Source organism: Scyliorhinus torazame, chromosome X, assembly GCF_047496885.1.
Source record: "Scyliorhinus torazame isolate Kashiwa2021f chromosome X, sScyTor2.1, whole genome shotgun sequence".
In the NCBI taxonomy this organism is placed as follows: domain Eukaryota; kingdom Metazoa; phylum Chordata; class Chondrichthyes; order Carcharhiniformes; family Scyliorhinidae; genus Scyliorhinus; species Scyliorhinus torazame.
The window spans coordinates 16844686-16869588 of NC_092738.1; the positions used below are offsets into that span (position 1 = coordinate 16844686).

The following is a 24903-nucleotide window of genomic DNA, read 5'->3' on the forward strand; positions in this document are numbered from 1 at the left end:
AGAATAATAGAATTTAGCAGTGCAGATGGAGGCCATTCGGCCCATCGAGTCTACACCGGCCCCTGAAGGGAGCACCCTACCCTAGCCCAGCAAACCCACCTCCCCACCTACTTTTGGACACTACGGGGCAACTTAAGAGTGACCAATCCACCGAACCCGCACATCTTTGGACTGTGAGCACCCGGAGGAAACCCACGCAGACACGGGGAGAATGTGCAGACTCCGCGCAGACAGTGACCCAAGCGCCAAATCCCCCCCCCCCAAAGGTTCGGATCCGAGATGGACCCACAGCTTTTCCCCAGGTAGGCCGCAGACTCAAGCCTGCCCTCCTGAACGCGGCCTTGGAGATGGTGGCCGAGACAGTCAGTCTTACCAGATGGAGACAGCTGGTGATCCTGAGGGGCACTGGTGAGGCCTCTGCCCTGAGAGGGGCAGAGAACCAGGGAGGGCTCCAAAGGCCACGGTGCAGGTGTCCTCTGGTTGGGATGAGCTCTGTTGATCCCCTGCTTCCTCTGCAGTGGGGCAGCGCTTCTGAGGAGAGCCAACACCTGGTGGGCCTCTGATTGAGCTTGGCCACGCCCATCCCCTTGATGATACAGCTGAGGAATGAGGGAGTCCAGAGGGGCGGCCTGGGTGGGTTCCCACATCACCAGAGGCTCTCTAAGCATTCACAGGACACAGTGAGCAGTCAGCAGTGTGAGCGGCCAGGAGCCTGTCAGTAGCACCAAAGGTGCTTTAAATCCACAGACTGCAGCAATGGGGTCTGAGCCAGGTCACCCTGATCCCGAGAGGGACACCCTGAATCCACGGACTTGGCACCAAGTCACTACCCCCTGCTGCCCCCAGCCCGGGCAGCCATACCCCAGCAAGCCCGACAATTGAGGCTTTGAGAGTTTCTTAAGCCTCCCGCTCCCCCTTCGCAGGCATGCCATCCTGGCCCCGCTTGCCAACACTTGCACGAATTCGCGCCCGCGAGGCTTCTGCCGGAGTGGGGTAGAGCATCGTGAAAGGCTGGAGTGTGAAGTGTCCAAACTGCTAATAATATTGAAATCCATGCAAATGACGGTTTTGCACGAATCGGCCGGGGCGGGGCGCAAACTTCGATATTGCCGCCAGCGAGGGACCGGAGACTGGCGCTGGAACGGGCACCAGGCGTAAATCTTTTTTTCCCTCCATTTTGCGCATTTCTCCGCCCGATCGCAGTTCTTACTCTCGGCGTCGTGAAGCGGAAAATCCAGTCCATTGTCTCTCCAGCTTCTTCCTCACAAAATGCGCCACCTCACACTTCTCTGCATCAAACTTCAACTGCCACATGTCCGCCCATTCCACTGACCTGCCCACATCCTTTTGGAGTTCAACACTCCCCTCCTCACAGAAATGCTTCAAGTTTTTTGTCATCAGCTCTAACTTTGCGCCGTTGTGCGGCACTGTAGCAAATGCGTTTTGAAAGTCCATGTACACGATGTCAACAGATCCGCGACTGCAAGGGTTCGGAAACATTAACAGAGAAACAAAGAAAATAGGAGGAGGAAGCCATTTGACCCTTCCGAGCCTCCTCCGCCATTATCATGCCTCATCATCCAACTGATCCCACCTCCACTCCCCCCCGCCCCCAATATCCTTTCTCCCTCTTCGCTCCAGGTGCTATATCTAACTGCTTCTGTACCAGGTTTTTCTCGCCCTTTTGGTTTTCATTTCATATCTTGTTCATTCACAAGTGTTTAACGTTTATACAAAGGTGTTGAGGGTTATGGCGAGGGGAGGGGGGGGGGGGGGGGGGGCATGCAGGAATGTGGAATTGAGACACAGGATTAGTCATATTCTTAGTGACAGAGGAGGCTCAAAAGGGCCGAATGGCCCACTTCTGCTACCAAGGCCTATGTTACTATGGTGTGACCATGAGCCTCATAAGAACATATAACTTGGAGGAGGAGTAGGCCATCTGGCCCCTCGAGCCTGCTCCGCCATTCAATGAGATCATGGCTGATCTTTTGTGGACTCAGCTCCACTTTCCGGCCCGAACACCATAACCCTTAATCCCTTTATTCGTCTAAAAACTATCTATCTTTATCCTAAAAACATTTAATGAAGGAGCCTCTACTGCTTCACTGGGCAAGGAATTCCATAGATTCACAACCCTTTGGGTTTATTTCGACCTCAACCATCTAGAAGGACAAGGGTAGCAGACACAGGGGAACTCCACCACCTGGAGGTTCCCCTCCCAAGTCACTCACCACCCTGACTTGGAAATATATCAGCCGCTCCTTCACTGTCGCTGGGTCAAAATCCTGGAACTCCCTCCCTAACAGCACTGTGGGTGTACCTACACCTCAGGGACTGCAGCAGTTCAAGAAGGCAGCTCACCTCCACTTCCTCAAGGGGCAATTAGGGATGGGCAGCAAATGCTGGGCCCAACTATCGAAGCCCACATTTCGTAAATTAATTGTTTTTAATATAACCACTGGACTTGCGTGGTCCGTGGTCCAACGTTTGAAAATGTACAGCCTAACAACTGGAATGGCCAACTAATATTGAGATCTTACTTCCCCTGCCAATTCTGGAGCACACGTGGATGATAGCACAGTGGTTAGCACTGTTGCTTCACAGCGCCAGGGACCCCGGATTCGATTCCCGGCTTGGGTCACTGTCTGTGCGGAGTCTGCACGTCCTCCCCGTGTCTGCGTGGGTTTCCTCCGGGTGCTCCGGTTTCCTCCCACCAGGTCCTGAAAGACATGCTGGTTAGGTGAATTGGACACTCTGAATTCATCCTCAGTGGAGGGGGCGAGGTGCTGAGCAGTTTTAAAATAAATGTTACTGTTTTACAAAACATTTTTTGCAAGTCAAACAAATTCTTTGTGGTGTGCTGAATTGGAGCGCGATTGCGTGGGGTTGGAAGCAATAACATTCTTGATGTAGCGGAGCAGTCTATCTCCACGCCGGGAGAGATTGTGGGAAATTCTCATGGAAGGACACTTTGGAATCGACACTGGGACAGATAACCATGTTAAAAGACACGATGTAAATGTGCAAACGGCTTCATCAGAATGAGGGCATGAATCATAACACAGAGGCAGCAGGCAAGGTCAGGAAGAGGTGTTGGAAACTGATGTCATTACACATTTAATAAATTGGCTCACAAGATCAGAGGTTTCAAAGGCTTTTATTGTCTTGCATGCGAATTAAGGAAGCATACAATAAACTAACAATTACACACATGCAATGATAATCAGGATTCATAATATTTACATAGATACCCAGATTCACGCCAACATACCATGTACAAGAGGATTCACATGTTACAGGACTCAATGGGGTGATCAAGTCACTTGGAATTTTCTGAAGGGCGGGATTCTCCGGGCTCCGGTGTTTCCCGGTGGCGCCGCGTTCGCTGGCGGCGGGAGTTTCTACTCCCACCGCTCGTCAATGGGATTTCCCATTGAAGCCACCCTGCCCCACGCCACCAGGAAACCCATGGGCGGGGGTGCCAGCAGGGCCAGAGAATGCCGCTGGCAGCGAATGGCTGGAGAACTCCCGCTGAAGTATCTATTTGAACACCACACTTCAGGAACTTCTCTTTCCCGCTGGTTACTTGAGAAACTGCCTCTTTCTACTCAAACGCCCAAATTTAACAAGTCCAGAATCGATCATGCGTCCTTGAGCAGTTCATCTCATGAGAGGCTGGGACACCGGAAGCTTGTAGCCGAAGACTCATCAGCTGCAGCTGGTGTGAGAGACGGTTCCAGCCTTTTTCTTTGCTCATGAGATGGTAGACCTAATTGCTCTTGTTCAGGAGGGCATTTAAGAGTCAACCACATTGATGTGGGTCTGGAGTTGTACCAGTGGCAAATTTCCTGCCCCAAAGAGCATTAGTGAACCAGATGGGTTTTTGTTTTGTCTTCTAAAAAAAATTTTGAGGTCTTTATTGAATTCAAATTTCACCATCTGCATGGCGGGAATTGAACATTACCCTGGGTCACTGGATTACTGGACCAGTGGCAATACCTCGACACCACCACCTCCCCTTACAGAAAGGGCCTAAAAACTAAAGTTAACATGACAGATTTGAAAATACTCATGGAGAGGTTAAGCTGGGTGTCCTCAGTGCTCATTTGGACCCTGACGACATGTCTTCAGATGACGCTGCTGACTGTAGCATGCGCCCGAGGAAATAACGGGGGCCAAGTATAAATCTCACGGGGGACTCCAAAGGTAACGGTGTAGGGAGAGGAAGAGAAGCCATTTCTCTCGATGCTCTTGCTCGGAGCGGATTGGAAAGCGGGAAAACTGCTGGAGGAGCAGTGTCGGAGGCTGGAGACAGGTCTGGGGAGAGAAATGCACCATAATCACAGTGAAAATGAAATGAAAATGAAAATCGCTTATTGTCACAAGTAGACTTCAAATGAAGTTACTGTGAAAAGCCCCTAGTCGCCACATTCCGGCGCCTGTTCGGGGAGGCTGTTACGGGAATCGAACCGGAGGATGGAGGATGCACTTTTGAGTCAGATCAAGCTGACTAGCTTCTGACTTTGTTGCGGAAAGGAAATCATTTCCATGTTGCAAACGTGGAAAAATGGTGCCGATCCATTAAATAAGGTCTCAAATATTGTTGAAAAGAGAGACATGTTGCTGAAGCTTTTCCTCAGCAGGACAAATGCAAGAATGCCAAATTTCAAACTCTAACAACAATTTATACTGCAAGGGAAAAGGGTGGTGATGAGCTGGCAAATTGCGTGATTTGCTAAGACGTTGCATGGAGAAAGTAATCAGGAGCTATACGTTCGTCAAGGTCCCAGCTTTCAAAAAGGCACAAGGCTGGGACATAATCTTTTGCTTGTTACAGAGAACAGGTCCCGTGTTCTGTACTAAATAAAGGCCAGGCATTTATGGCCTCACCCTGGTATTTCTCCCACTGGTAGATGCAGTTGGCCATATGAATGATTTATTTTAGCGGGATCATAATGTCTGACTGGAGGGATCATAGAACATAGAACTGTACAGCACAGGACAGGCCCTTCGGCCCACGATGTTGTGCCCAACTAGTCTAAAACTAAGATCAAATCAACCTACTCCAAATCATTCTAGTGCACTCCATATGCACAGCCAATAACAGCTTGAAGGTTCCGAAAGTGTCCGATTCCACTACCATAGCTGGGAGTGCGTTCCACGCCCCAACCACTCTCTGAGTAAAGAACCTACCTCGGACATCCCTCCTATATCTTCCACCATGAACCTTATAGTTATGCCTTCTTGTAACAGCTACATCCACCCGAGGAAAAAGTCGCTGAACGTCCACTCTATCTATCCCTCTCATCATCTTATACACCTCAATTAAGTCACCTCTCATCCTCCTTCGCTCCAAAGAGAAAAGCCCTAGCTCCCTCAGCCTTTCCTCATAGGACCTACCCTCCATCCAGGCATCCTCCTAGTAAATCTCCTTTGCACCCTTTCCAATGCTTCCACATCCTTCCTATAATGAGGTGACCAGAACTGCACACAATACTTGTTCAGGCCCAATAGCTTTTCCCCATTTCCAAATATTCTTCTGCCAAGTGTTAATATTCATATTTCTAAAACCAGAACATCAATTCATTTTGGAAGAAATAAGGGATTGGGAGTGCGTTAGCATTGAAAGTAATACCACCGCACACGTGGACCCTCTTTTAATATATTCAACCAGAGTGTAGCATTTGCGAAGCAGGTCATTTGAAATTGAGAGTATTGACTGCTTTTTTTCAAAAAAGAATATTTCACTTAGTACTCATCTCTAAAATCAAATGGCAAAATGGATTCTGGAATCATACAATCCCTACAGCGCAGAAGGAGACCATTTGGCGGATCGAGTCTGCACCGACCCTCTGAAAGAGCACTCTACTTAAGTCCAAACCCTGGCCTATTCCTGTAGTGCCACCTAATCTTTGGACACGAAGGGTCAATTTAGCATGGCCAATCCACCTAACCTGCACATCTTTGGACACTAAGGGACAATTGATCATGGCCAATCCACCTAACCTGCACATCTTTTGACACTAAGGGACAATTTATCATGGCCAATCCACCTAACCTGCATATCTTTGGACACTAAGGGTCAATTTAGCATGGCCAATCCACCTAACCTGCACATCTTTGGACACTAAGGGACAATTTAACATGGCCAATCCACCTAACCTGCACATCTTTGGACACTAAGGGACAATTTATCATGGCCAATCCACCTAACCTGCACATCTTTGGACTGTGGGAGGAAACCGGAGCACCCGGAGGAAACCCACGCAGACACGGGGACAGCGTGCAAACTCCACACAGGCAATAATTGAACCAGAGTCCCTGGTGCTGTGAGGCAGCAGTGCTAACCACTGTGCTGTTTGTTCTGAAATTTTGATTGATTAGGTTTGTGGATAAGAGCAGATAGAAAGTTTCCTGTACGTGTTACAGTGGATTAAAAAGGCACATTTAAAAGCACTCATCATAAAATGACTGGCAACTAAAATTATTTAACAGAAAGGATTATTGCAATACTCGCAGCTAAGTCGTAGAGAAGTGGATACACGGGGTGGACTTCACAGGATCTTATTTGACTCCGTAGCCAACGATTTGATGTTTGATCAAACTCATCAAGGGCGTAACAATGTGCTTGACATTCAGCTTGGAGAATTTGGCTTTCTCGAGGCTTGCCCGAGTGTCCCTGGTCAGGAAGCATCCGTCGCCAAAGTAACGCCATGCCGGCTGGATCACATGTTGAATGAAGTGCAGCCATGTCTTGTTGTCTGCAGCCACGTGCTCAATGAAGAAAAACGCCCCGCCCTGCAGAAACAAAGCTTCTCGTCAACCCGCTGAAGCAGGCAAGCTGAGCGGCGACAAGCGCCAATCCCACAGGCCAATCAGTTTCCACAAAACGGCGGTCTCAATGATTTTAATTAACGGATCCCTCATGGCCTTTGCTCATGAAGTGAGATATCACCCTGTTCTAGAAGGATTAGGAGTGTGGCACCATTAAATGCAGACTGTATTAACCTGCTCAACCGGAGCGGTTTGCCTTTAAGGCTGCACAGACAAATTGTTAAGTGAACAAATATTCTGGTTATTCAGTTTAATTGTTTGCAGAAGCAACTTGCAGGTTATTATTATTATTAGTTTCAGCGCCATTGTGCCTCGAAGGCTGCAAGCCATTCTTGAAATCAATGCCCAGGTGAGTTAAAGGTAGGTCGAGTTCAGAAGTGTTGACAGGGATAGGTGGCAAGCATGCTTGCTGACAAGACGTTGGCCAACTTAAACTACCAGCGTCTCTCCCTACACAGGCTTATATTATATTTGCATTGGTTGCTGAAACATCTTTTTTACTGGCCTAGAGAGAGAGAGAGAGAGACATACTTTGTCATGCTTAACTACATATAAAGCACTGACTACCTTGAAAGATAGCTAACCTTGCATTTGAATTTAACTGCCGTGTCATTAAACTAGAAAGAGTGCAGAAAAGATTTACTAGGATGTTGCCGGGACTTGATGGTTTGAGTGAGAAGGAGAGGCTGGATAGACTGGGACTTTTTTCCCTGGAGCGTAGGAGGCTTAGGGGTGATCCTATAGAGGTCTATAAAATAATGAGGGGCATAGATAAGGTAGATAGTCAACATCTTTTCCCAAAGGTAGGGGAGTCTAAAACTAGAGGGCATAGGTTTAAGGTGAGAGGGGAGAGATTCAGAAGGGCCCAGAGGGGCAATTTCTTCACTCAGAGGGTAGTGAGTGTCTGGAATGGGCTGCCAGAGGTAGTAGTAGAGGCGGGTACAATTGTGTCTTTTAAAAAGCATTTAGATAGTTACATGGGTAAGATGGGTATAGAGGGTTATGGGCCAAGTGCGGGCAACTGGGACTAGCTTAATGGTAAAAACTGGGCGGCATAGACTGGTTGGGCCGAAGGGCCTGTTTCCATGCTGTAAACCTCTATGATTCTATTTGAAAACAATTGCTGCTTTGCATTGCGCACGCAACAACAGCGGCAGCTAGCTTTAGTATAGCACCGTCTTAAATAATTAAGTGTACATTAGTGCTGGCAAAATCATCCCCAGATCACAGCAGTGATGCCAGGCCTGAAATGGTTCATGGCTGAGATTTTCCTGGTTGGAATTTTGCTTACGGTCTTCACAACCAGTTCTGGAATTCTCTGGTTGCCATGGTTTTTCCCCCACCGCCCAAAATGGTGGCTACATCGAATGGACCCCTTTGAGAGTGGCTGTGTTGCTGACTAGGCACGGATACAATTATGACAGGAACAGATTCAGCAAATGTGCACTTTCAGGAGCCGATGAGCGGAAATTAGCAAACAATTAAAAAAAAATAAAGCAGGTGTTATAACCTGCCTACTTACCATTGGCTGGGGACTAATGACTATCCCACAATCCTGTGGGAGTATGAGCTTCCCCAATGAGGGGGGCGGAGAAACCACTAGTAAACTCCTAGTATAAATAAAGCTGGCCAGTTCAGGAACCAGCAGGAAGGAGTGTGCAGCAAGGGAAGTTACTGCTACTGTTATGTATATATGTTATAGTAAATAAATGTTATTACTTTGTATCCTTAAAACTCGTGCTGGATTCTTCGTGGCCCTCACAAAACTGGCGACGAAGGTAAAAGTGAATAGCTGTCTACACTGCTGAAGCCACCTCCCTGGATTTTTGTTGGATACAGGTTGGAAGTTGTTTTCTATTACACCATGCCTCTGTATGGACGTTTGGATGTTTTTGATGCTGCGCTGGAAAGCTGGAACCAGTACACACAGCGGATGCGTTACTATTTCCGGGCAAACAATATCACCGAAAACGAGCGCCAGGTGGTCATATTGCTCACCGCCTGCGGCCCGCATACGTTTGGGGTGATTAGGAGCCTTACGTACCCAGCTGCGCCGGACACCAAAACGTTTGATGAACTTGTGAATATAGTGGGGCAACACTTTAACCCAACCCCGTCCACGATAGTCCAGCGTTACCGGTTTAATACCGCTGAGAGGACCCCTGGAGAATCCCTTGCTGACTTTCTATCCAGGCTACGCGGTATTGCGGAGTACTGTGACTATGGTGAGACCTTGTCAGAAATGTTACGCGACCGTTTGGTTTGCGGTATTAACAATGCAGCCACCCAGAGAAAGTTGTTAGCAGAGCCAACATTGACTTTTCAACAGGCCATTCAAATAGTCTTGTCCCGAGAGAGCGCAGAGCGAGGAGTACAGGAGCTACAGGGAATGGAAGTGCATGCCTTGGGGCGCAACCCCTTCTGTCCGAAAACGTCCCCCCGCACTCCTGCGGTTCCTTGGGCGAGGCAACGTCCGGACCGACGCCAGTGGCCATCGGACATTCCTCCCCGAAGGGAGCCTTCTCCAGAGCCAATGGAAGAGGAGCCATGTCAGTGTCAGACTTGTAGGCGCCGACCCCGTCGCGGACGGCAGTCCTGGGGACGCCAGAGGCGCCGTCGTTCCGACCGAAACTGGGACCAGCCCAGGGGCCGTAACTGGGACCAGCCAGAGGCCGTACCTTCCATGTGGATGAACCTGCGGCGACTACTCCTGAGGACGTGGAGACGGAGGATGACTGCCTGCAGCTGCATTGTGTGGCAGCTCCCCGTGTGGCCCCCATTAAGGTGACAGTACGGGTCAATGGCCACCCGCTTGAGATGGAGTTGGATACCGGCGCAGCGGTCTCCGTGATCGCCCAGAGGACATTCGACCGCATCAAGCAGGGTATGCAGACCCTTACATTAACCGACTCACAGGCCAGGTTGGCCACCTACACGGGGGAACCACTGGACATTGCAGGAACTACAATGACCCTGTGGTAGTATGCATTAGGGGTCATGTGGGACTGTGAAGCCGTGATGTCATTGGCTGACAGATCCCGGGTCCTGGTTGGCTGTTGACCTCTAGCTCCGCCCTGAAGGCGGAGTATAAGAGCCAGGAGTTCTCCCCCGCAGGCCAGTCTGCTACTGAACTGCGGGGAACAAGTCACGCTTAATAAAGCCTCATCGACTTCATCTCCATTCGTCTCTCGTGAGCTACAATTTATTAAGCGTGCTTAAAAGAACTATGGAGCTCAGGATCATCCCGGAATGCCTGAGGATCAGCCCCAACGCAGTGAACTCAGCAGCAGTTTTCAAACACTGGCAGACTTGTTTCGAGGCCTACCTCAGAACGGCCCCCGGCCGGGTCACAGAAGACCAGAAACTACAGGTCCTGCACTAGAGGGTAAGCCCGGAAATTTTCCCTCTCATCGAAGACGCAGAGGATTACCAGACGGCGTTCGCAGCACTAAAAAGCATCTATGTTCACCCAGTGAACCAGATCTACGCACGCTACCAACTCGCAACGAGACGGCAAAGTCCCGGAGAATCGATAGATGATTTCTACGCCGCGCTACTAATTTTGGGACGGGCCTGCAGCTGCCCGCCAGTAAACGCGATGGAACACACGGACATGTTGATGCGTGATGCTTTTGTGGCTGGTATGAACTCTTCCCAAATTCGCAAAAGACTTTTAGAAAAAGAGTCGCTAGGACTCTGAGGCACGGGCCCTTGCAGCCTCACTAGATGTGGCCGCGCGAAACGCCCGCGCCTACGGCCCCGACCGCGCGGCAGCCCCTTGGGCTCCGTGGACCCCCGTCGCGACAAACCCCCCCCCCCCCCCCCCTCCCCCCCTCCCCCCCCACAGGCTTGCGCGGTTCAGACGCCAAGTCGTCCCGGGGGAGCCCGCTGCTATTTCTGCGGCCAGGCGAAACACCCCCGGCAGCACTGCCCGGCCCGCGCAGCGATTTGTAAGAGCTCCGGGAAAAAGGGCCATTTCGCGGCTGTGTGCCGGTCCCAGGAGGTCGCCGCTGTCCCCGGCGAACAAGGATTCCTGCGCGCTTCTAACGCTCCCCAACCCCCCCAGCGCCCCATGTACGACCCGCAGGCGCAACCAGTTTGGGTCCCGGCCACCGCTGTCCAGCGCCCCATGTACGACCCGCAGGCGCAACCAATTTGGGTCCCGACTACCGCTGTCCCCGGAGAACAAGGCGATCTGCGCGTTTCTGACGCTCCCCAACCCCCCCAGCGCCCCATGTGCGACCCGCAGGCGCCGCCATTTTGGGTCCCGGCCACCACGAGGGGAGGAGGGGCGCCGCCATCTTGGGATCCCCCAGACCTGTGCGACGCATGGGGACGGCCATTTTGTCCACCCCCGCCGCCATCTTGTGACCCCCCAGCCATGTGCGATGCATGGGGATGGCCATTTTGTTCACCCCCGCCGCCATCTTGGACGGCAACAACGGACCCCAGTGTCGACGGCTCCACGGGGTTCGAGGAAGATGCTCAAGCACTACGATCACGTCTGGCCTCAATGACGCTGGACCAAGCACGGCCCCGGATGCTCCAGACGACGACAACAACGGTGCTGATAAACGGGCACGAGACACCATGCCTGGTCGACTCCGGGAGCACGGAAAGCTTCATCCACCCCGACACGGTAAGACGCTGTTTTTTGACCATCCATCCCAGTGCGCAAAAGATTTCCCTAGCTGCAGGATCCCACTCCGTACAGATTAAAGGCTTCTGCATAGTGACCCTAACGGTGCAAGGGAGGGAGTTTAAAAACTACAGGCTCTACGTCCTTCCCCAACTCTGCGCACCCACATTCCTGGGATTAGATTTCCAGTGCAACCTTCAGAGCCTAACGTTTCAATTCGGCGGCCCAATACCCCCACTCACTATCTGCGGCCTCGCAACCCTCAAGGTTGAGCCCCCATCCTGGTTTGCAAACCTCACCCCGGATTGCAAACCCGTCGCCACTAGGAGCAGACGGTACAGCGCCCAGGACCGGACATTCATTCGGTCCGAAGTCCAGCGGCTACTGAAGGAAGGCATAATCCAGGCCAGCAACAGTCCCTGGAGAGCACAGGTGGTAGTAGTAAAGACAGGGGAGAAGCAAAGGATGGTCATAGACTATAGCCAGACCATCAACAGGTACACACAACTAGATGCGTACCCTCTCCCCCGCATATCCGACATGGTCAATCGGATTGCCCAATATAAGATCTTCTCCACCGTGGGCCTCAAGTCCGCCTACCATCAGCTCCCCATCTGCCCAAGTGACCGCAAGTACACAGCCTTCGAGGCAGACGGGCGATTATACCACTTCCTAAGGGTCCCATTTGGCGTCACAAACGGGGTCTCGGTCTTCCAACGAGAGATGGACCGAATGGTTGATCAACACGGGTTGCAGGCCACGTTCCCGTACCTCGACAACGTAACCATCTGTGGCCACGATCAGCAGGACCACGACGCCAACCTCCAAAAATTCCTCCAGACCGCTAAAGCCTTGAACCTCACATACAACGAGGACAAGTGCGTGTTTAGTATAAACCGGCTAGCCATCTGGGATATGTAGTGCGCAATGGGAAAATAGGCCCCGACCCCGAACGCATGCGCCCCCTCATGGAATTTCCCCTCCTGCACTGCTCAAAAGCCCTAAAACGCTGCCTGGGGTTTTTTTCATATTACGCCCAGTGGGTCCCCCAGTACGCAGACAAGGCCCGCCCCCTAATACAGACCACGACCTTCCCTCTGTCGACAGAGGCTTGCCAGGCCTTGAGCCGCATCAAAGCGGATATCGCAAAGGCCACGATGCGCGCCATCAACGAGTCCCTCCCCTTCCAGGTCGAGAGCGACGCCTCCGATGTAGCTCTAGCGGCCACCCTTAACCAAGCGGGCAGGCCAGTGGCCTTTTTCTCCCGAACCCTCCACGCTTCAGAAATCCGCCACTCCTCAGTGGAAAAGGAAGCCCAAGCCATAGTGGAAGCTGTGCGACATTGGAGGCATTACCTGGCCGGCAGGAGATTCACTCTCCTCACGGACCAACGGTCGGTAGCCTTCATGTTCGACAATGCACAGCGGGGCAAAATTAAGAACGACAAGATCTTAAGGTGGAGGATCGAGCTCTCCACCTTCAACTATGAGATCATGTACCGTCCCGGAAAGCTGAACGAGCCGTCCGACGCCCTATCCCGCGGCACATGTGCCAACGCACAAATTAACCGCCTCCAAACCCTCCACGAGGACCTCTGCCACCCGGGGGTCACTCGGTTCTACCACTTTATAAAGTCCCGCAACCTCCCCTACTCTGTGGAGGAGGTCCGTACAGTCACAAGGAACTGCCACATCTGCGCAGAGTGCAAACCGCACTTTTTCAGGCCGGATGGTGCACACCTGATCAAGGCTTCCCGTCCCTTTGAACGCCTTAGTCTGGATTTCAAAGGGCCCCTCCCCTCCACCGACCGCAACGCATACTTCCTGAAAGTGGTGGATGAGTACTCCCGTTTCCCCTTCGCCATCCCCTGCCCTGACATGACAGCGGCCACAGTCATTAAAGCCCTTAACACCATATTCACACTGTTCGGTTGCCCCGCATACGTCCACAGCGACAGGGGGTCCTCCTTTATGAGTGACGAGCTGCGCCAGTTCCTGCTCAGCAACGGTATGGCCTCGAGCAGGACGACCAGCTACAACCCCCGGGGGAACGGGCAAGTAGAGAGGGAGAATGGCACGGTCTGGAAGACCGTCCTACTGGCCCTACGGTCCAGGGATCTCCCAGTTTCACGGTGGCAGGAGGTCCTCCCGGACGCTCTCCACTCCATCCGGTCGCTACTGTGTACTAGCACTAACCAAACGCCTCATGAGCGCCTCCTTGTCTTCCCCAGGAAGTCCTCCTCTGGAACGTCGCTGCCGACCTGGCTGGCGGTCCCAGGACCCATCCTGCTCCGAAAACATGTGCGGGCGCACAAGTCGGACCCGTTGGTCGAGAGGGTTCGCCTCCTCCACGCGAACCCGCAGTACGCTTACGTGGAGTACCCCGACGGCCGACAGGACACGGTCTCCCTGCGAGATCTGGTGCCCGCCGGCAACACGCACACCCCCCCGACACCAATCACCCCCTCCCTGCCACCGGCGCACCCCGCGAGCGCCCCCTTCCCGGGGGGATCGGTCCTCCTCCCAGGTCCGACCAGAAGTGAAGCGGAAGCAGAAACCGTAAGGCTCCCGGAGACGACAACACGGGAACAAGCACCACCACCGGGGCCGAGGCGATCGACGAGGACAACCAGACCGCCCGACCGACTCGTGGCATCGATGTAACACTACTATATTGTGGACTGTAACGAGAACGTTTTCCTTTTTCCCCCCTTTTACTGTAAATAGTTCAAAACAAAAAAAAAAAAAACCTCTGTACATGCTGTGATGACATGCAAAAGTTTTCCTCCCAGGACCAGCCTTGTAAACCCTTACCACCATACGAAGCACCACCCCGCCGGGTTCATTTTTAACAAGGGGTGAATGTGGTAGTATGCATTAGGGGTCATGTGGGACTGTGAAGCCGTGATGTCATTGGCTGACATATCCCGGGTCCTGGTTGGCTGTTGACCTCTAGCTCCGCCCTGAAGGCGGAGTATAAGAACCAGGAGTTCTCCCCCGCAGGCCAGTCTGCTACTGAACTGCGGGGAACAAGTCACGCTAAATAAAGCCTCATCGATTTCATCTCTATTCGTCTCTCGTGAGTCTTTGTGCGCTACAGACCCCTGTTGTCTATGGACGCCAGGAGGGGCGTTTCCCACTTATCGTGGTGCGCGGCCATGGGCCCAGCCTGTTTGGTCTGGACTGGTTGCGCCATTTGCGGTTGCAATGGCAGCACATCCTCCAAACAGTTTCTGAAGGGTTGACTGAGGTGCTAGGACGATACCCAGATGTATTCCAGCCTGGTTTGGGGAAAATAAAAGGGGCCGTAGCCCGTATCCAAGTCGAACCAGGAGCCACGCCGCGCTATTTCCGGGCGCGCCCAGTGCCTTGCGCCTTGCTCGAGAAGGTAGAAGGGGAGCTCACTCGTTTGGAGAGTTTGGGTATTATCAGGCCCGTCCGTTTTGCTGACTGGGCAGCACCAATTGTACCTGTAATGAAGCCAGATGCCACAGTTCACTTGTGTGGCGACTATAAACTTACAGTGAATACAGTTTCCCGACTCGACCGATATCCAATGCCTCGCATAGAGGATCTCTACGCGAAACTTGCAGGTGGACTCTCGTTCACAAAATTAGATAAGAGTCACGCCTACCTGCAGTTGGAGCTGGACCCTGCCTCCTGACCATATGTAACGATTAATACACACCGGGGCCTGTATGAATATACACGGCTGCCCTTTGGTGTATCCTCTGCCTGCACAATTTTTCAACGTGTTATGGAGGGCATTTTGAGAGGTTTACCACGTGTGGCTGTCTACCTAGATGACGTTTTGATTACAGGGACATCGGAGCAAGAACATTTGGAAAATCTGGAGGCTGTCCTTAGACGCCTTTCGGAGGCTGGAGTCCGTTTACGTCGCACAAAGTGCGTATTTCAGGCAAAGGAAGTAGTCTACCTAGGTTATCGGGTGGACCGTGAAGGTCTGCACCCCGTCGCAGAGAAGGTGCGTGCAATTCAACATGCCCCCGCCCCGACTGACACTTCGCATCTTTGTTCTTTTCTCGGTCTCGTAAACTATTACGGGAAGTTCCTCCCCAATCTGGCAACTACGCTGGCGCCGTTGCACCTTCTGCTAAAGAAAAATCACACCTGGGTTTGGGGTCAACCGCAGGAAACCGCTTTCCGGCGGGTAAAGCAACAATTGTCGTCGTCTGGGTTACTAACCCACTATGATCCTGGAAAGCCTTTGCTCGTCACATGTGATGCATCCCCGTATGGTATTGGGGCCGTCCTGTCCCACAAGATGGAGAACGGGGCCGAGCGACCGATAGCTTTCGCCTCCCGCACATTGACTGCAGCGGAGAAAAAGTACGCGCAGATCGAGAAGGAGGGCCTGGCAGTGGTTTTTGCGGTGAAACGCTTCCACCAGTAAGTGTACGGCCGCCATTTCACTATCGTGACTGATCATAAGCCCCTGCTGGGACTTTTCAGAGAGGATAAGCCAATACCGCCCATTGCTTCTGCACGGATCCAGTGCTGGGCTTTGTTGCTTGCTGCATACGAGTATTCTCTGGAGCACAAACCAGGTACGCAGATAGCAAATGCCGACGCACTGAGCCGATTGCCTTTATCGACCGGCCCCATGTCGACCCCCACGACCGGTGAGGTGGTTGCAACCCTAAATTTTATGGACACCTTGCCTGTCACGGCATCACAGATCCGTGAGTGGACCCAGACGGAGCCAGTCCTGTCAAAGGTTCGGCACATAGTCCTGTATGGTGGGCAGCATAGACAGCTCCCAGGCGAGTTGCGGGCATTTTCCTCCAAGCTGTCAGAATTCAGCGTGGAATACGGCATCCTCTTGTGGGGGACGCGTGTGATTGTCCCGGAAAAAGGCCAGGAGCTGATACTATCAGACTTGCACAATGGGCATCCAGGCGTGACCAAAATGAAAATGTTGGCCCGGAGTTATGTCTGGTGGCCAGGCCTCGACACAGACATTGAGAAGGTGGCCCAAAACTGCTCCATTTGCCAGGAGCATCAGAAGCTTCCGCCGGCCGCGCCCCTACATCACTGGGAATGGCCAGGGCGGCCTTGGGACGCTTGCATGCAGATTTCGCAGGCCCTTTTCAAGGATCCATGTTCCTTCTACTAATTGACGCCCAGTCCAAATGGCTAGAGGTGCATAAGATGCAGGGGACAACGTCCTGCGCAACAATTGAAAAGATGCGTTTATCGTTTAGTACGCATGGCCTCCCAGAGGTGCTGGTCACGGATAATGGCACTCCATTCACGAGTGAGGAGTTTGCTAGGTTCACAAAGATGAACGGCATCCGCCATATCCGCACTGCCCCTTACCACCCGGCTTCAAATGGGTTGGCAGAGCGCGCAGTGCAGACATCCAAAAGAGGCCTAAAGAAGCAGTCTTCCGGATCAATGGACACGAGACTGGCTCGCTTTTAGTTTACGTATAGGACCACCCCCCATGCGGTGACTGGGGTAGCTCCCGCAGAACTTCTAATGGGCCGGAGACTTCGCACCCGCCTTAGTATGGTTTTCCCGGACATTGGCGCAAAAGTACGCCACACACAAGAACGGCAGGGACAGGGATTTTCTCGGCATCATCCGATTCGGCAGTTTGCGCCCGGTGACCCAGTATTCATTCGGAATTTTGCTGGTGGTGCCCAATGGGTTCCTGGTGTAATCTTTCGCCAAATGGGCCCTATATCTTACCAAGTGCAAGCCCAGGGTCGTCTCCAGCGAAAACATGTAGACCACGTCCGGTCCAGAAGATCATCCCCTCAAAAGATTCCCCGCCCCCGGAGCTCATTTCAACAGCCGCAGAGACCAGAGACAAGGGAAGGTAGTCCTCACAATCTTCCACTGGTGCCTCACTCGAAGCCTGCGCAGGTCGTTACGGGACCGAATGGAGATAGAGACACTGACATGACGAAGGCAGCAGACTCTGACTCCGAGATGGAGACACAGGATGCATCAGAGGGGGAATCCTCGGGTCCACGGGCCGTGGATGTACAACCGCGCCGTTCATCACGGAAGCGCCGGTCTCCGTCTCATTACACGCCGCCTGATCCAGCGCCGCGTGCAAATGGCATCCGGCCTACAGCCAAACGAGTCCGACGCCCTCCTTTGCCAGGGTCTTCGGTGGATTCCTTGGACTTTGGGGGGGGGGGGGGGGGGAAGGGATGTTATAACTTGCCTACTTACCATTGGCTGGGGACTAATGACTATCCCACAATTCTGTGGGAGTATGAGCTTCCCCAATGAGGGGGGCGGAGAAACCACTAGTAAACTCCTAGTATAAATAAAGCTGGCCAGTTTAGGAACCAGCAGGAAGGAGTGTGCAGCAAGGGAAGTTACTGCTACTGTTATGTATATATGTTATAGTAAATAAATGTTATTACTTTGTATCCTTAAAACTCGTGCTGGATTCTTCGTGGCCCTTACAAAAGCAGGCTATCCATTTTCATCTCTTGTTCAGTCTGTCATCTCTTACCCATGAATCCAAGGGTCCTGGATGCAAGACCCACTCCAGGGTGTCAGCGCACAAGCTAGGCTGACATTGTAAGTTCCCTTCAGACAATTATCTACCTGCTTAGCACATTCAGGTCAACATAAACATCCCATAACATTTCAGTGAAGAGCAAGAGGTTCGACCAGTGCCTTGGCCAATATTCTTCCCTAAACCATTACCATCAACAACAAAAAAATTGCTCATTAATCTCATTACAATTTGCAGAATCATACTGTGCACAAAATGGCTGCTTCATTTGCACAACAGTCATAACATTTCAAAGTAATTCAGGGTAGTACAGTGGTTAGCATGCTGCCTCTCACAGCGCCAGGGACCCAGGTTCGATTCCCGGCTTGGGTCACTGTCTGTGCAGAGTCTGCATGTTCTCCCCGTGTCTGCGTGGGTTTCCTCCGGGTGCTCCGGTTTCCTCCCTGTAATAATCTCAAAGTTTGCAGATGATACCAAATTAGGTGGGAGGGTGAATTGTGACGAGAATGCAGGGATCCTACAGCAAGATCTGGACAGGTTGGGCGAGTGGGCAAACCAATGGCAGATGCAGTTTTGAAGCAAAAACAGGAAGGCAGATTCCTACCTGAATGGTTGTAAATTAGGAGAGGGGAGTGTGCAGCGGGACCTGGGTGTCCTTGTGCACCATTCGCTGAAGGTAAGCATGCAGGTGCAGCAGGCGGTAAAGAAGACTAATGGTATGTTGGCCTTCATTGCGAGAGGTTTCGAGTATAGAAGCAAGGATGTGTTGCTGCAATTATACAGGGCCTTGGTGAGGCCACACCTGGGGTATTGTGTGCAGTTTTGGTCTCCTTCTCTGAGGAAGGATGTTCTTGCTCGCGAGGGAGTGCAGCGAAGGTTTACCAGACTGATTCCAGGGATGGTGGGACTGTCATATGAGGAGAGATTGACTAGGTCGGGATTGTTCTCGCTGGAGTTCAGAAGAATGAGGGGGATCTCATTGAGACTTATAAAATTCTAACAGGACTAGACAGGGTAGATGCAGGGAAGATGTTCCCAATGATGGGTGTGTCCAGAACCAGGGGTCACAGTCTGAGGATTCAGGGTAAACCATTTCAGACAGAGATAAGGAGACATTTCTTCACCCAAAGAGTGGTGAGCCTGTGGAATTCATTACCACAGGAAGTAGTTGATGCTAAAACTTTGAATATATTCAAGAGGCGGCTGGATATCGCACTTGGGGAGAATGGGATCAAAGGCTATGGGGAGAAAGCAGGATTAGGCTATTGAGTTGGATGATCAGCCATGATCGTGATCATAGAACATAGAACAATGCAGCGCAGTACAGGCCCTTCGGCCCTCGATGTTGCACCGAAACAAAAGCCATCTAACCTACACTATGCCATATAAATGGCGGAGCAGGCTTGAAGGGCCAAAAGGTCTCCTCCTGCTCCTATCTTCTATGTATGTATCTATGACTTAGACCAGGGGCGGGATTCTCCGCAAACGGCGCGATGTCCGCTACCCGGCGCCAGAAACGGCGCGGATTAGTCCGGTGTCGGGCCACCCCAAAGGTGCGGATTCTCCACACCTTTAGGGGCCAAGCCCTCACCTTGAGGGGTTAGGCCCCGTGCCGGAGTGGTTTCCGCTCCGCCGGCTGGCGGGAAAGGCCTTTGGCGCCACGCCAGCCGGCGTCAAAAGGACTTCGCCGGGCGACGCATGCGCGGGAGCGTCAGCGGCCGCTCACGGCATCCCCGCGCATGCACAGGGGAGGGGGTCTCTCTGCCTCCGCCATAGTGAAGACCATGGCGAAGGCGGAAGAAAAAACAGTGCCCCCACGGCACAGGCCCGTCCGCGGATCGGTGGGCCCCGATCGCGGGCCAGGCCACCGTGGAGGCACACCCCCGGGGCCAGATCGCCCCCCCCCAGGACCCCAGAGCCTGCCCGCGCCGCCTTGTTCCGCCGTTGGTAAGGAGGTCTAATCCACGCCGGCTGGCGAGGGTCGACAGCGGCGGGACTTCGGCCCATCGCGGGCCGGAGAATCGGCAGGGGTGGGCCCGCCGACCGGCGCGATTCCCGCCCCCGCCGAATCTGTGGTGGCGGAGAATTCGGGACACGGCGGGGGCGGGATTCACGCCAGCCCCCGGCGATTCTCCGACCCAGTGGGGGGTCGGAGAATTGCGCCCACTATCTTTGACATTGGCCAATTGGTTCCCTGATTAGTGAGCCAATTTTTTGTACATAAATAAATAATCTTTACTGTCACAAGTAGGCTTACATTAACACTGCAATGAAGTTACTGTGAAAAGCCCCTAGTCGCCACATTCCGGCGCCTGTTCGGGTCACAGAGGGAGAATTCAGAATTCTCAGCTGCTACGGGGATTGAACCCACGCTGCTGGCCTTGTTCTGCGTCACAAACCAGCTGTCTAGCCCACTGAGTTAAATATAACTGCAAAATAGAACAGGGAGTGACAAATCCTCTGCACTCCCAGTGTAGACAGCAAGCTGAATGCATATGGTCGTACTGCTGTTGGTTTTGTTAATAAAGGGATTGTGATGAAGGGTCTTCTGCCTCCTTGGACGTATTATGCTCCCACAGTCCAGACATGTGCAGGATAGCTGGGTTTACGGGGATTGGACAGGGGAGTGATCCTAGGTAGGGTGCTCTTTCAGAGGGTCAGTGCAGACCCGATGGTACTGCAGGTACTGCAGGGATTCGATGATGTTATGTGAACCACTTTAACATTTCTTAGAAGACCCACGGTTGTGAACCCAATCCTTTTCTCTACAATTTGGTCAAGTGGCAGCCTTCCGCCCTGATACCAGGCCTCTGCTAATTGTGTTCGCTGCAGGATGCAGGAGTGTAACCCTGATCCATCGCCACTCTTGGGGCTGGACTGGTTGGGAGCAGGTGGAAAAGTCCGCGTGATTGTACTCTGTGGCATGTCGCGACATGCCAGTTATCATTGTAGGATCTATACACAAGCATTTTATGCAGAATGTGTTTGTTGGATGGAATCGTATCCTTTCCATTCTCATCTTGCAATTAAGGGGGAGGTAAACTGAGGAAAAACGATCTCGCTCCTTCATTGTCAATTTTTTCTCTGCTCCGGAAGGTATTACTAAAGTATGGCTATGTAATTAGCTGCCCAGTGCAAGGCTTCGAGAAGCCTTGCATCTTACATGTGTGGAAAAAATAAGAACATTTTGGGCTGAATTCTCCGTCTCCCACCCCCGACAGCTAGAATTGCGATCAGTGGGGGGGGAATAGCAGGTAATGCAAAATCGCAGTTTGCGCCCGGTGCCGATTCCAATGCCATGCTCCGGTGACCCGCTGGTGGCATTAGTGAGGTTTGCGCCCCACGCCGGTAGGTCCATGCAAAACCGTCATTTGCATGGATTTCAATGTCATTAGCGTGTTGGACACAAGTATGGTCCACCCCTCCACGATGCTACACCCCTCTCAGCCAGGATTTACAAGCGGGGCCTGGATGCCTTGGCTGTGGAGGGGAAGCGAGGGGGTAAAAATAAACTCAAAAATTGTCAGCCTTGCTGGGGGTGGGGTGGGCTGGGGGCAGTAGCGGGTAGTGACTTAGTGCCAAGTCCGTGGACTCAGGGTGTCCCCCTCTGAATCGGGGTGGCCTGGCTCAGACCCCATTGCTGCAGTCTGTGGATTTAAACCCACCCCTTTGGTGCTACTGACAGGTTCCTGGCCGCTCACACTGCTGACTGCTCACTGTGTCCTGTGAATGCTCAGAGAGCCTCTGGTGATGTGGGAGCCCACCCAGGCCGTCCCTCTGGACTCCCTCATTCCTCAGCTGTATCATCAAGGGGATGGGCGTGGCCAAGCTCAATCAGAGGCCCACCAGGTGTTGGCTCTCCTCAGAATAGAATTTACAGTGCAGAAGGAGGCCATTCAGCCCATCGGAAAGAGCTCCACGCCTCCACCCTATCCCTTTAACCCAGTACCCCCGCCTAACCTATTGGACACTAAGGGCAATTTATCACGGCCAATCCACCTAACCTGCACATCTTTGGACTGTGGGAGGAAACCGGAGCACCCGGAGGAAACCCACGCAGACACAGGGAGAATGTGCAAACTCCACACACACAGTGACCAGAGGCCAGAATTGAACCAGAGGCCAGAATTGAACCAGAGTCCCTGGAACTGTGAGGCAGCAGTGCTAACCACTGTGCCACCCAAGAAGTGCTGTCCCACTGCAGAGGAAGCAAGGGATTAGCAGAGCTCACCCCAAACAAAGGGCACCTGCACCATGGCCTTTGGAACCCTCCCTAGCACACTGCCCCTCAGGATCATGAGCTGTCTCCCCCTGGTAAGGCTGGCAGCACCTACAGCACTGTTCAGGAGGGCGGGCTTAAGTCAGCGGCCCACCCTGGGGAATAGGGTGTCCCTCCTCTCCTCACCGGCACGGAGCTGTGGGTCCACCTAGACCAACCTCAGGGGACAGGCCTTCCATGAGCCATCCTGAATGAGAGTGTGCAGTGAGTGGAGCGTTTATAAGCAGCTTTATTTTGTCAGGCTCTTCAGCTCGAATTCCGGCCCCAGCGGATTCACCGCCAACGGGTTTGGGAATTGCTCCCAATTCTCACTGGCAGAGGGCTGGCCCATTTACATGTCCGAGAACAAACAACACCCCCAATGGGAACGTGAACTGCACGCAGTTCTGGTGGGGACGCCCAAGTCAACAAAATGGAGGAATTGGAAGACCATAAAAAATATGGGAAATCTCATTGACAAGTGGCGGGAAGACAGAATCCCAATGCCAATGAACAGCGCGCGGCCGAGAAACACACGGCTGGGGGACGGGGGAATCCTGCCCCATAGTTGATCTAACATTCACTAAATCCACTTTCCCGCCTTCTCTCCATATCCTTTAATTCCCCGACTGATTGAAACCGATCGATCTCGGCCTTGAAGATGTTCAAGGACTCGGCTTCCACAGCTTCCTGAGGTAAAGAATTCCGAAGATTCTCCACTCTTCAAGAGAAGAAATTCTTCCTCAAATCCGTCTTAAATGAGCTCCCTCTTATTCCGAGATTGAGGCTGTGCCCTCTGGTCCTACACTCTCCCAGGAGTGGAAACATCCTCCCAACATTTACCCTCTAAGAATCTTTTAATAATCTTTAGGGTCACAGGTAGGCTTACATTCACACTGCAATGAAGTTACTGTGAAAAGCCCCTAGTCGCCACATTATGGCACCTGTTCGGGTCACAGAGGGAGAATTCAGAATGTCCAATTCACCTAACATCACGTCTTTCGGGACTTGTGGGAGGAAACCGGAGCACCCGGAGGAAACCCACGCAGGCACTATGTTTTATTCATATCACCTCTCATTCTTCTGAACTCCAAGGGGTACAGACCCAACCGGTTTAATCTTTCCTCATATGGCAGACCCTCCATACCCAGGATCATCCGAGTAAACCTCCTCTGTAAAGCTTCAAGGTCGTGTCATAATATGCACTCATGCACATAATGAGATACAGACAGGCAGTGACAGACACTCAGTACAGCCAATCAACACACAGGACAGAATACAACCAATCACCAGGCAGAACACTAGAGGGTGGTCTCCCACTATAAACACACGAGGCATCAGCACTCTGCCTCTTTCCACTGGTGACAACTGTCGTGACAGTCAGGGTGTATATATCAGTTAGCACCTTCTACACGTGGCTCAGAGCTAGTCTGGTCTAGTTAGTTATAGTAAGCACACTTAGATTAGTAGAGTGTCAAACCCACAGCGAACTATGTGCACTGCTTAACAGGTTCAATAAAACATATTGAACTAACATCAAAGTTTGGAGTCTACTTTCCAGTACAACTGCATCCAGTTGCAGTCCGTGTTACCCCAGCGTGATTAACACGACAGGTAGGGACGTCTCAGCCAAACGTGATCCAGTCTTTGCCAGATATCCACATGGAGTGCTTTCCAATGGGAATATCCTGGATTATGGTTGGGAGGAGTAATTCTGGGAGGAGTAATTTGGTTAAAATCAGTAAATTCAACACAGACCAACAATCTAGCTTGATATCTTGATGTACATTGCTTAATTTATGAGGCATTGATGCGATGTCAAGGGTCACTGGCAAAATCCACCACATTTATTGCCTTCTATAGGCTGGTGAGGCTTCAACCACTGAACTCCGTGTGGTGGAGGGACACCTACAGTTCTTTTATAGAATTTCAACCCAGCGACAGCGAAGAACCAATGGGTTGCCAAGTCAGGATGGTGAGTGATTTCGGAGGGGAAATTGCAGGGGACAACATCCCAATCTGTCTGCTGCCCTTGTCCTTATAAGGTGGTAGAGGTTGTGGGTTTGGAAGGTGCTGTCAAAGGAGCCTTGTTGAGTTACTGCAGTGAATCCTGTGGATGGTGCACACGGCTGCCACTGTGCACCAGTTATGGAGGGTGTAATCATTTAAAAAGTGGTGGATGGAATGCCAATTAAGCAGGACTGGATGGTGTGGAGCTTGATGGAGCTGCACCCAGGCAAGTGGAGAGGATTCGCCCTGACATTGTGCCTTGGAGATGGTGGAAAAGCTTTGGGGAGTTGGGAAGCATTTCACTTGCCACAGAAGAGCAAACTTTTGACCTGCTGTTGTTGTGACTGTATTTATATGGCTGGTTCAATGAAGTTTCTGGTGACCCCTCCAAAAGGTGTCTATGGTGGGATATTAAGCGATCGTAAAGCAGTTGACTATCCAGAGATGGTGGTCAGATTCTCCCTTGGAGTTAGTCATTTCCTGGAGTGTGGGTGTGGGGTATGAATATTTCATTCCAAGTCTGAATGTTGCCCATTTTGTTTTGTGCGGGAACAGACTGTACAAGTTACAAATGGTGCTGAACATCTTCAGCGAACATCCCCACTTCTGACCTTATGATGGAAGGGAAGGTCATTGATGAAGCAGCTGAAGATGGTTG

The 24903-nt window shown here is 52.0% G+C and overlaps 1 protein-coding gene across 1 annotated transcript in view; it reads right to left on the reverse strand.

The window, feature by feature from the left end:
- Positions 1-3144: 3144 nt before the first annotated feature.
- LOC140405439 (thiol S-methyltransferase TMT1A-like) overlaps positions 3145-24903 on the reverse strand; it is a 39090-nt gene continuing 17331 nt past the window's right edge. The window contains exon 2 of the mRNA XM_072493851.1: positions 3145-6801. Within this exon, the coding sequence (XP_072349952.1) occupies positions 6568-6801 (234 nt within the window). The 3' untranslated portion in view covers positions 3145-6567. The remainder of the gene's footprint in view (positions 6802-24903) is intronic.